This window comes from Vigna angularis, chromosome 1 (genome assembly GCF_016808095.1).
Source record: "Vigna angularis cultivar LongXiaoDou No.4 chromosome 1, ASM1680809v1, whole genome shotgun sequence".
NCBI classification, from domain to species: Eukaryota; Viridiplantae; Streptophyta; class Magnoliopsida; order Fabales; family Fabaceae; genus Vigna; species Vigna angularis.
The window spans coordinates 49,257,076-49,270,066 of record NC_068970.1 but is presented as its reverse complement, the minus strand read 5'-3'; the positions used below and the strand labels follow the sequence as shown (position 1 = coordinate 49,270,066).

Sequence of the window (12,991 nt, the reverse complement as noted above, 5' to 3'; positions counted from 1 at the left end):
TTTTGGGAATTCTCTTCCCACGTTTTCAATGCCACAAAACATCTATGCTGGGACTAGGTTGTTGTTTGGACTTTAGAGTTTTATTTGCTATTTTTTTTGTTGCTATTCAGTTGCTGAAATTTTAACATCTATATAGGTATTACATTTTTTCCGCATGAAGAAGACTCTTACGAGAGTCTATCGAGTTCCCACAGGTGTAAGTAGACTCACGAGTTTAAAACCTTGAAAAAGAGAATAAACTCAATGTAGAAAAGATGAGAATGTTGACTAGGATGAGGGACATACCACCAGACAAGATAAGGTTTGGTACAAATGCATTGGAAAAAATGTCAAGGTAGCACCTAACATAGAAAAGACGATAGAAACTCACCTTAGCTAGTTTGGAGTTTGGACACATGTGGACAAGCTGTAGAAGCCCCATTAAGGAAAATAAATCAGATAGCAGGTAGCCTAATCGCTAGCGCTAAAAACAACTCAAAAAAAAGCTAGGAAAGAAACTGTTAAGAATATTTTAGAGGGTCGATTAAAAAAGTTTGTTATCAACATGATTTATGATAGAATATTGTGGTGCTGCATACACACCTAATGGCTAAAGGCTTGGTTGGTTTTTTTATAACTTAATAGGATAACATTCAAAAAACACAATTGCAGAAGAATCACCAAAGCAAGACAAAGGGCGGATTGCTAGATTGAAAATGACATATTCTCAAATGACTAAAATAATTTAAAAGTACCATTACGCATAAAAAATAGAATTTCAAGTTATTATGGGTAACACATAAACTTACCAACGGCAAAGTCCACAAGCCCTGCAGCAACTGCCACTGCTGAACCACAAGAAGACCCTCCTGGTGTACATGATGGCATCCGAGGATTAGTTGGAGTTCCATAATACTTGTTCTCACCAGAAATCCTGACATAACAATGGCTTAAGTATATCAAATTGTTTCAGTTTACTAAACGAAGCTAAAGGACTTCTAAAGGACTCATCACCCAAAAGAGAATTCGTCCACAACAGTCTTGCCAACACAAGTGGCTCCACTCTTGAGCAGAGCAGTCACCACAACTGCAGTTTTCTCCGCTGCCTTGTGTGTACTCTTCCACGTAGGATTTCCAAACCCCGTCACATAACCTTTAACATCAAACCTGCCAACCCCAACAAATACAAGCCCAAAATATCATTTAAATCAGAAACCACAACAATATCACACCAAATGATATTATCTTACACTCCTTAAATACTCTATCTATTATTGATTGAATTTTATAAGAAATTACAAAATTCGGTAATGCATACTTCATATCGAATAAGTTTCACTCGAAATTATGTAAAATTCAACAAATTTTAGAAAGTATTTCCCAAACATCATATCCCAAACCTCAAACCTTTAAGCAAATACTTTTTTTGACACCAGGAAAGTAAAAACCAAAAACAAAAAATGTAAACCTTTTACTCAAACGAACGCTAAAACATAACCAGAGCCTGAGACTAACAACAATGTCCTTTATTGCAAATCAAATGTCATGATATCACAGACCTTGCATGACATAACATCAGAAAATTTTCTCTCAACCCCATTAAAGAAAAACGTGGATAATTAACAAAAATGTCAACTTTTATAATCAAACTGAAGAAAAACTCGAAAAAATTGGGGGGAGGTTGAAAAGAACGAACGTTTCGTTTATGGCAAACGTTAGAGCAGAGAGCGATTGTTTGGCAGCAGGAGGAGGAAGCTGGGGAAAGGGAAGTATCTCAAAGCGCTCAACAAAAGCACCAAAGTCTTGTTTGTGTGTTTTATTCCGCCGTGTTCTACGCCGTGTCTCCACCAGAACCGCAATCCCGGCAACTCCTACTCCGATGATCAACCAGAATTTGGGGTTGGAGGCATGTTCCTTGATTAGCTTCAGTGATTGTGACATGATCAAGCAGAGAAATGGAGTGTTCAAAAGGTGATTAGAATAGTGGGTTTTGGGTGGGTTTTAGTGTAGAAGGCTCTTGAGCATAAGAAAGAAAAGGAGAAACTAAAACAGAACTCTTACGGCCTATATGGGATCGCCAGATTTTCTTTTCTGTAATTTATGGGGCTTTATTTAATTTTATTTATATTTATTTGAATTGTCATTTATAAATTTGAACACCAATAATTTTTTCTGTATTCCTATTTTTTACAGCTTTATTTTTACTTTTATATAACGGAATTTTGTTTGGTTAAACTACTTTTTTTTTCTTATATTTATATGATTGATTTGATTTAATCCGTATGCTATTAAAATTTTCAATTACGTCTTTTAATTTTAAATTAGTTTCATTTTATTTCTTATGTCTGATTTTGATACGTCTTTTAACTTTTTAAGTTAGTTTCATTTTATTTCTGATGTCTGATTTTGTTATCACGTTGAATGTGTCAAAGAGGAACAAATTGATACTGATTTAAAAAATTTAATATCAAGACCAAGATAAATTATATAAATGTAGGTATTAAACAAGTACCAAGAAAAAATTTCTACTTTTGTGCCTACATGTCAAAACATTTCACCTAAAGTTCGTGGTGTGTTTGTTTCCTACGACCGAAATTTTACAGGACAGATTTGAAATGATAGTTCGAAATCGATCTAGAAAAATGGTAAAAAACAATAAAAAAAGAATACATTTTCATCTTTATGCTCGTTCATGCGAAGAGAAGGAGAAACAGTTATTTTTTCTCACATTTATAATAACTTATATTTAAAAATTATCTCATAATTAATTAAACAAATAAATGTTTATTCTTTGTTATTATATTATAAATAATTATTAATAAAATTTTAAAAATTTTAGTTAATTAATTTTATTAAAAAAATTAACAATCCATCAAATAATTTCTAAAGTTTAATAAATTTTCATTTTTTTTTACTATCTTCTTTGGGTGGTAATACATTGACACGCTGATGTGGAGCTCACATTCATTTTGACACGCTCCACGTCAGCGTTTTCTAAAAAAACTTGCAGATTGAGTAAGGGTAAAAGGGGAAAGACCAAAATTTGGGTAAGTTTTCTTTCGAGGTTCGTTCGAACATCCCATTTAGGCCATTTAGGTTTGTTTTCTCTGGCGTATTGTTTTCCATCGTTTTTCATTGGCGCCTTCGATTTCCATTTAAAAAAGCTTGTTCAATCGGCGATTGTGAAGGTTTTTTATAGGTGTGAAGGTTTCGCTCCCAAAATCTTGTGCGTACTCGCTCTGCTTCTTAATCTCGTGGCCAATTCGTTCCAAAAACCTAACCTTAAAACGCCAAAAATCACGCTTTCGCAGGCTCACATGTAACTCGTCAGCTACGACTTACCCTCCAGTCTTCTTCCCGCCACCACCGTCCTGGGATATGCCATGAACCGGACTAGCGGGGAGTTTACCGTCAAGCTCAGTGGCGCGTGCAAAATCAAGCTCCCGGCGGACAACTTCGTTGCCACCTACTCCGACACCCTCTCTTGGAAAATCGTGTAGGGGTAAATTGCGGAACTTGACGGAATTAGGGTTCGCGCATTCTTCAAGTGGTGGTCGATCACCGGAATCCGATCCTCCGACGACGATATCGTCTTCGAGGTCGGCATGGTGACGGCGAAATATCCATTGAAGAATTTTGATGATAGCCCCGCGTGCAGGGGCTAACACTCTTCTTGAGAAAAATGTTAGTTTTTTTTTCGCCTCAGTTTCATTGTGCTTAATATTTACTTTGATTATTAGTTGCACACATATTTAATCGAGTTCTTCAGTTTATTGTTGTTGTAATATATAGTTTATTGTTGTTGTAATGTATTGTGAATTTGAATAAAGTTTTGGATGCGGATAGAATGACTGAGAAAGCTCCACTGTTATATGGTTCTTTCATTTTTCATGTCTTGAAATATTCCACGATTGTCTTTTTATGTTACAAAAGTAAAATGTTGACACATGGCCATGAAAAAAAAAGTACTTTGTTGGTCTCTATTATATAATGAGTCTGATTAGTTGCTTGTAGTGGATGTGCTCATTAGAATTGCAAGCCTACATTGCCCTTTTTTCTGGGTTTTACCGTAGTTTATGGGATATAGAATTTCAAATGTCATCATTAAAGTTTTGGAGAATATTGGTACTGGGTTTTTGTTAATATGATTATAAGCATAACAGTTATTGTTAATGATTTTACTTGGTGTGTAAGATTTGACTACTTTTTTATAGACTGTGTCCTCCTACCAACCATGTTTTATCTTTTCTTCTACACGAAGATCCATGGTAAGGTTTTGCTAAGGCTGGCAAAAGCTATTGTGGTCTATTAATTATGCCTTCATTTCTTTTGGAGAAGAAACTTAAATTTGCAGCAAATGTTTCTTCTGGAATCATTTTTGGAAGGGAGCTTGAGAATTCTCCTGCCAATGTGCTACACCAGGTTCATATTAAATAAACTGCTTTCAGGTGGCACAATAAAATAAACTAGCCGATTAGCATCTCCATCCAAACTAGCGCACCTACAAACTAGCACTAGCTCCATTAGTAACGACCATAATAAATAAGACCAACATAGCAGCACCAAAAGAATGCATCTATTAAATGAAATGCTAGAAATTAAAGGTTATTATGTGAGAATGGATCATGATGTTATTATATGCTATGCTAGTATGGTTTTACGGAGTTATATGGTATAATTGTGATGTTCTATGTTGATTAGTGTATAATAGAATTACTGACAAACTTTAAATGTTATGCTAAAATAGTCAAAATGATCATATTGTTTAAAATATTAATTGATTTACATATTTGAGACATAACAGATTGTACATATTGATGCAAACTTTTTAATTTTTGCTGCAATTTGGTAACATCCAAATATAGGAACGTTACACGGTACGTTAACTAATCATTTTTATTTGATTACACAACGATTTGTATTATTTATGTATATGTTTATTTGAATATGATTTATGATAAGAGGCTTTTAACTGTAATATTTAACAAGAGTAATGTTATTGGAGGAACAATTACAACTTTTGCGACAACAGATGGTTTGTCAGACACAAAGAAAGAAAATGTTCTTCGAAGTAGGGTAATGAAGAAATGTGGGATGTTATAGGCAATGATGAAATCATGAAGTAGGAGAACATGAACAAGTTGAATACACTAAAGATGGGGAAGAAATTGTAATAGAAGGTCAACATGACTTGATTGATATACATATTGAACACAATGTCCATGAAATATGATTTATTAGGATACAATTTATGTTATTGGTTTTCAGGTTGTTTAGTTTGTGTAATGAAGAATATGTTGTATTGTTTAATGTTTATGAATATAATGATTCAATATAAAATGTTTCATGGTTTAAAATATAAGTTTGGTTATATATAAAAGTTTGGATGCCAACCATATAATAGTCCTTACATTTGCAAGATAAGGTGATAATGATTCATGGTAATGAATTTCATCTTGGTGATATTTGACAGATATGATGAAATAAGGATGGTGGGACAATGTTTGCACCAAAGAAATGCGATCATTGATATTGAATTTAACTACTTATATTGTTGTATAGAACCTCTTTCAGAAATCACCACATACGACTTAGTAGATAACCACATACTGCACCAATATATTTGATGAAATCTAACCTCAAAAACCATAACATTTATTGTTCATAAACAATTGAATATAAAACCACATAAGACCTAATATATAACAATTTACTGCACCAAAGCAATGTGATCATTGTTATTGAATTTAACCACTATTATTGTTGTACAAAACCTTTTTCAAAAATAACCACATACTGCACCAATATATTTGATGAAATCTAACCTCAAAAACCACAACATTTGTTGTTCATAAGAAATTGAGTGTAAAACCACATAACACCTATTATATAACCACTTACTACACCAAAAAAATGTGATCATTGATATTGAATTTAACCACTTTTATTGTTGTACAAAACCTCTTTGAAAAATAACCACATTGGATTGAGCAGATAACCATATACTGCACCAATATATTTGATGAAATCTAACCTCAAAAATCACAACATTTGTTGTTCATAAGCAATTGAGTATAAAACCACACAAGACCTAATATATAAAAATTTACTGCACCAAAGAAATGTGATTATTGTTATTGAATTTAACCACTTTTATTGTTGTACATAACCTCTTTCAGAAATCACTACATACGACTTAGTAGATAACCACATACTGCACCAATATATTTGATGAAATCTAACCTCAAAAACCATAACATTTATTGTTCATAAGCAATTGAATATAAAACCACATAAGACCTAACATATAACAATTTACTGCACCAAAGAAATGTGATCATTGTTATTGAATTTAACCACTATTATTGTTGTACATAACCTTTTTCAAAAATAACCACATAAGATTTAGTAGATAACCATATTCTGCACCAATATATTTGATGAAATCTAACCTCAAAAACCACAACATTTGTTGTTCATAAGAAATTGAGTGTAAAACCACATAACACCTATTATATAACCACTTACTACACCAAAAAAATGTGATCATTGATATTGAATTTAACCACTTTTATTGTTGTACAGAACTTTTTTCACAAATAACCACGTAAGACTTAGTAGATAACCACATACTGCACCAATATATTTGATGAAATCTAACCTCAAAAACCACAACATTTGTTGTTCATAAGAAATTGAGTGTAAAACCACATAACACCTATTATATAACCACTTACTACACCAAAAAAATGTGATCATTGATATTGAATTTAACCACTTTTATTGTTGTACAAAACCTCTTTAAAAAATAACCACATAGGATTCAGCAGATAACCATATACTGCACTAATATATTTGATGAAATCTAACCTCAAAAACCACAACATTTGTTGTTCGTAAACAATTGAGTAAAATACCACTTAGGCATGAGTACATAAGTACTTACTGCACTAATAAATGTGATCATTGATATTGAATTTAACTACTTTATTATTATTTATTTGTACATAACTACCTTAACAAATAACCACATAACACTTAAGACATAACCACTTACTGGACCAATGCTTGTGAAATCAGTTTTTCACTTACTTGTGCCATTTATCTTTGATTTTTGCAGGATGTTCATAATTATTTGCTTTAATCATTGTACTTCGTTGTGCTATGGTTTAAGAGTTATTCAACTGCAACATTGGGTGCAATTTATTTCGTTATTAATCATTTCGTCAGTTGTACAAAACCACTTTAATATATAACATCTTTAACCATTTACTATACGAATTTGTCAATTTTTTTTATATCACAACATCATATAAAACTTAGAACATAACATACATGACATTACCACTTAATGCAACAACACATTCATGAAACCAACTTTAGTACTTCACTAATTGTACTACATAACAAAGTCGTGTAACCACGCACAATATTCAAAAATGACAAGGATAAAATTGAAATACAAATCAACAAATTATGAAAGTCCTCAATTTGTTTTACTTTTAATTGTTCTTGTTTGATCCACTGCTTTCATGTTTGTCGTTGTAAACAGGTGAAATCAATTTGCTAAGGATGTCATCAACGGAACGTGTTGGAGGATTTTGGTAACAATTAGTATTGATAGACATACTAGTTCATCACTTCGGCAATCAATATCACTTGCAAAAACCTGCACATACGGGGAGTATATTCAAAGTGATAAAAAAAGTTCAAAAAATATATAACACCACAATAATTCTTTGTTAAAACTGCATTAGCCTCTTTAAAAATCTGTGCTTGAATGTAATTGTTTATCCTACTAAGTATCCTATCCATCTTTCCAATAAATGTACATCTCTTTAAATTTCCTCCTTATTGGTGTGCCTAAAAGATTAAAAATGCATGCGGTATCAATCAAGATACAACCACCTTAGTTATAATTGTAGCTAAAGGATAAATATTTCTATATTGTTACTTGGTTGATATGTGACCATTCCCAATGGTTATGTGCTTGTGGAGAACAATTAACTTCCAATAAAGCACTTCATATCATCAAGCATGATGGAAACACGAAAATTAGTACACTTAGAGCAACCAATAAATTTCTATAACTTATTTTAGTTGTTCCTACTTTATGAAAGCAGAGTAAATCTATCACGACAACTTCAGATGGCCATACAACCTGTTAAAAAGAATCACAACACATGTAACTAGAATCAATTAAAACAACACAGCATATATACTTCCAATTTCCAATCCACAAATTAAAACACTAACACCCACATGATACTTCCAATACTTTCAACCCTCTTCAATTTCACCACCCACAAAAATCTATACGCACATTCTATTAACGCTAAAGCCACTCCAGTATCCAACTTAATATTCTCCCTTGATATGACGCTCTTGAATTCTTAAGAGTGTTTCTCCCCTTTTTCAAATTTCAATTCCTAAGTTGTTATTCACAAATGGAAGGGAAAAATTCACAAATATAAACCATTTACCAAGAGAATATTTATTGTATATACTTAAGACATAAAAGTGAAGATACTTCTTCATTTTATACACTTCTAATTAATCCAAACATAATTATCCAAGTGTGAGAAATTCATTAATAACTGTGTTTACAGTTGTTAGCAACCCTAGGTCAAATAAATATGAAATGCATGATGATATGTCAACAGAGAAAAAGAAAAGGATTATTTATGATAAGGGAAAAATGAAGAACCTGTCCAGTATTTGCTTCCTCCTCTCCGACAACCAACATGTACTTGTACTGAGCTAATTGTGCTTCTCGTACCTGCAAAATGTCACAACTTCAATTTAAAGACATTTCTCTTCAATTAAGAAACAGCTTTCAATTACAGATTTACTAAACATTTAGTATACAAAAATTTTCATAAAAAATAAAATCCCCAAATATTAAAAGACACAAAACGACTATTAAAGTTGTTTGATATAATAAGTTATAAAACTGATACCAAGTCATTTCGGAGACTAAACTAGTTTAGTTGCATTTAAATGAATTAGAATACTCTACTTAAGGTTCCAAATATATAACAACTTGAATAAAATTCATTACAAGTAACAGCTTTTAAAATATTACAATAGAATAATACATACACTTTGGTATCGTACAAGGTACAAAATCTAGTAATTTCAAATATGATATTTTTCCCTGTTTCCTATTTCCAAAATATTGTACAAGGTGGAATTTTAATGAGCCTTTTGTAAAAGTAGAAAGATATATATAGCAGTACAAGTATCCTAACAAATTACAAACAGATAATAAAAAGTCAATAGCCTGTTTGATTTAAGAAATGTTTCCTGCCTTTGCTAATGATTACAAATATGATATATTTCCCTGTTTCCTATTTCCAAAATATTGTACAAGGTGGAATTTTAATGATCGTTTTGCAAAAAATAGAAAGAATTCTGAAAAACCGAACACACTCTAAGATATTCAACTATTCAAGGAGATTGCTCGAACTTTGTGATCAGATTACAGCTGGAAGTTTATTTAAAAATGTATGAGATGGACTGAACAAAATTTAGTAACAAAATCAAACTGCTTCAACGGTTTCAACATGATACAGAAAAGCTCAGAAATAAACAAGGAAAAGCCAATTATGAGAGTACTAGACAATTAATTTACAGGCATGAAAAAAATACAGGTGCTGCCACAAGATATGTCAGTACAACATTTGTATCATTTAATAGGTATAAGCAAATATATCAAAGAATAAAGCATAAAATTCAGAGTTGCTTAACTGTAGTGCATAAGATAGTGATTTTCCAAACACAAGACATACAATTACTTGAAGAGGATTGAGCCAGAAAGGCCATTTACCCTTGTAGTGCTCTAAAAGTATGGCAAACATGTGTTCAACAGATCCTAGAATTGCTCTATGTATCATTACAGGTCTCTCAATTTTGGCTTCATCCTCAGCAGAGAATTCCAACTTCAAACGATCAGGAAGCTGGAAGTTAAGCTGCAAGTAACCACATTCACCTAGCTATTACATGACAAGTTATCCAAAACTAAATCATGTGAACACAAATCTATCTGAGCGTGGCAAACCTGCAAAGTTGCACACTGAAATTTCTTAATTAATGCATCAGATACACTGATGTCTATCTTTGGTCCATAGAATGCCCCATCCCCTTCATTCAACAACTGCAAGGTTTTACACAGAATATAAGCACAAAGATAGAAAAGCTTTCAAATGTCACATTCCACAGAAAATAATAAAACATTATGAAAATAAAAAATGGAGTGTGTAGATGCGAGTGAAAACCCTTCACCCATATCAACATAAAGATGAAGAGAAGAAATGAGTGCTGTCATACACAAAATGAAACTGCCAACATAAGCAAATTAGAGGATATGATGCAGAGAGGAATCAAGGGCGAATTGGAGGAATGTGCCTGTAGTAGAGCATTTGGTGTTTTCGAAACTGAATCAAAAAGAAAACTCTCTATCTCACGCCCTTGCCCCTTTACTCTAGGGTTTTCGAAAATGAATCAAAAAGAAAACGAAAGATAGAGAAATGATGACAAAACAAGAAAGGAATAGAAAGGGGACAAACCTGATGCTTCGCACTTTGCCGATTCCAACTCTTCTGATCACCGATCACGTCCAGCCTGTGGCAGCCATGGAGTTCTCCTTTTTTCTTTTCTTTCTCGCTCTCTCTCAACCCTAACCCTAGACTTCCTCTTCCAAGATGAAAGGGTCGACTATGAAAGGAACGAAAACTTTCAATAAACTTTTCACGCACCGTAAATGACAACTTTGCCCTTAATGACATTCAGAAAAATTGGGCCCCACCCGTGTCAAATGAGTGTCAATTTCTTTAGCCGTGTCAAAGAATCATTTTTGATCTTCTTTCTAAGATGTCTGTTCTCCTCCACTCATCTACTGAGATTTGGAGATACGGATTTACAAGTGTCACGTTGTTCGTTTCTAGAAATTGGCAAGAGGGTGAGAAAGTGGATTTGCCTAATAGTTTCCTCGTTCCATCACTAAAATGGGGAATTTAGTGAAAATAATATCCCTTTCTTTGCAGTAGCAACGGGTTAATATCTATCTGCAAACGGAATGGGTACAAATAATATCGGGTTGGGTACGAACAATATTTATCTCCAACCCGATCTCCATGTAAAAAATTTATCTATAATTCGTTCTACTATTTACTGGATATTTATATAAAATAATTTGTAGATTTTTTTAACTCATGGGTATCTGTTGAATACTCATTTTTAATCTGCAAATATTTAAAAAATATACTTTAAATGTCTTCTCGAAGTTTTTTCCAACAAAGAATAACGCAGCAGAATGGTAAAAATTCGAAGGAGAATGTAAAATAAAAAATGAAGAGTGAAAAATCCTAAAATCTAGAAGAACCCTAATCTAGACCGATTAATTGGTGGAAACAAGAGATTGATCGGTGGAAATACTTTTAATCGATGCAAAAGTAGGTTTAATCAGTTAAAATGGAGGAAAAAGATGAAAAAAGGATGAAAAACCCTAACGGAAGATGTTGTCATTCAAAGATATGTGAATAGAAAGTGGAAAGGCTTCGAATAGAGGCTAGGTTCACTAGTACAAAAACAACGTATATTGTCACACGTTTAACGTCCAACCACTAAATAGCCAACGTTAAAAATGACCGGTGACATTTTTGTAAATAAATGCAATTATTAAACGTAGTTTAGAATTGTAATTCGACGTAAAAGGATATAAAACGTCGAATGCCCCAGCGTTAGACGTCAAAAGGTTAGTGAATTCAATAAAAATTTGAATGGGAGATTGAAAATTCATTCACTTTATCTTAGCGCGTGACACCCTCTTCTCTTCTCAAACTTTTCTCGAACGAAGTTTGACGACCATCACATGTAATCTTTCATTCATTTGATACAAATACATTTTATGTATGATTTTCGTTTGTTTTGACCGATTATTTTTGTGCTTTTGTTCTTCATAGACGCATTCTGCTTTCTTTGTCATTGGTGACGACACTTTATTCCGACAAACTCATCTTTTGAAGGTTAGTTTTCGTTTTCGTTTTGAAGAACTTATTTGTTGAACTTTTTTATTGTTTTTTTGGTGAACTTGTTTGTTGTTGCTGTTTGATTGAACTTGTTTGTTGTTGGTTATTGTTGTTTGTTGTTGATACTACGTTCATAGTTCTTGCTTTATAAAATACCAAAAACTGAAATTTATTGTTTTTCTATTTTTCAGGTCTCGTAAAGTTCTAAAAAAGGATCACAATTAATTAAAAAAACAAAAAAAATGATTAACGTCGTATATTAAGAAAATTCGACATTAAGTTAACGTCGTATACTGACAAAATTGGACGTTAACGTCGTATATTGACAAAATTGGACGTTAACGTCGAATTTTTTAAATTCGACGTCAATTTAACGTCTCCTAATATGACATTGTTCTCGAATTCGCCGTTAAAAGTCCAAAATATTCGACGTTGTACGTGATTTTTGTACTAGTGGTTATAATGGAAATGGAGATTATGTTAATGAAATGGAGGTTCTGTGGTGATGAAAACTTGAGAGGAAGACGAAGTTGTGGTTCGCGCACAATGAAATTGCGAAAAAGAGATGCTCGAGAGAATGGAAGAACTTGAGAGGATGTGCGTAATGGTGATGTGGCTTCTGCGAGACCTAACGGGTGTTGTTTTCATTTTGTAAAAAAAAGTAATTGAAAGGAACTTGATGACCCAAGGCCCTAGTCATTAGAACCCTAAACCACTATTATTAAAGTTTCTAGAGTAATAAAAAAAATTAATTTTTAAAAATATAAATTAAATTTTTATTATTATTTTTTGCAGGTAACGGGTACCCGTGGATCAGATAGTATAATACTTGCATCTTAGAAGCGGAATATTCGCGGATAGTAACTACCCATCGCATATTTTATCTGCGGATATCCGCGGACGCAAATTTTTTTGTCATCCTTAGTCATGTCCCAAGTCAAATTTGCTCCCAAACCAGCGTCTTCCGAACAACCTCTACCCTC

The 12,991-nt window shown here is 32.8% G+C and overlaps 3 protein-coding genes across 14 annotated transcripts in view; 1 reads left to right on the top strand and 2 right to left on the bottom strand.

The window, feature by feature from the left end:
* LOC108320951 (outer envelope protein 64, mitochondrial) overlaps nt 1–2,070 on the bottom strand; it is a 28,833-nt gene extending 26,763 nt beyond the window's left edge. For 6 of the 9 annotated variants that reach the window (XR_008248606.1, XR_008248608.1, XR_008248607.1 and 3 more), the window contains exons 1-3: nt 1,676–2,070; nt 994–1,146; nt 789–913 (exon numbers count right to left, since the gene is read on the bottom strand). Coding sequence is in view for 4 of the 9 variants with exons in the window: in XM_052877077.1 (XP_052733037.1) it covers nt 789–913; nt 994–1,146; nt 1,676–1,920 (523 nt within the window). In the remaining 5 variants the exon portion in view is untranslated. The remainder of the gene's footprint in view (nt 1–788; nt 914–993; nt 1,147–1,675) is intronic. The other 3 variants (XR_008248611.1, XM_052877069.1, XM_052877073.1) reach the window with 1 other exon arrangement.
* A 1,141-nt stretch (nt 2,071–3,211) lies between these two features.
* LOC108320943 (uncharacterized) lies at nt 3,212–5,319 on the top strand. Its single transcript, XM_052871100.1, is given in 2 exon segments — nt 3,212–3,663; nt 4,985–5,319. A coding segment is annotated over 1 exon segment (282 nt). The 5' UTR covers nt 3,212–3,362; the 3' UTR covers nt 3,645–3,663; nt 4,985–5,319.
* Nucleotides 5,320–7,250: 1,931 nt separating this feature from the next.
* Nucleotides 7,251–10,781, bottom strand: LOC108320955 (threonine--tRNA ligase, mitochondrial 1). 4 transcript variants are annotated; one of them, XR_008246380.1, is made up of 5 exons: nt 10,548–10,781; nt 10,040–10,135; nt 9,730–9,950; nt 8,687–8,758; nt 7,251–7,648 (listed from the first exon to the last, which is right to left on the bottom strand). XR_008246380.1 is itself a non-coding variant. In XM_052871428.1 (5 exons), the coding sequence occupies exons 1-5, from the start codon at nt 10,764–10,766 to the stop codon at nt 7,635–7,637; spliced, it is 543 nt and encodes a 180-aa protein (XP_052727388.1). In that variant the 5' UTR covers nt 10,767–10,781; the 3' UTR covers nt 7,251–7,634. The 4 variants fall into 4 exon arrangements, 2 of the variants coding, with proteins under 2 accessions (XP_052727388.1, XP_052727387.1); XM_052871428.1 differs by having other exon boundaries at nt 9,809–9,950; XR_008246381.1 differs by lacking the exon at nt 7,251–7,648 and adding an exon at nt 7,655–8,140.
* Between the last annotated feature and the right edge of the window lie 2,210 nt (nt 10,782–12,991).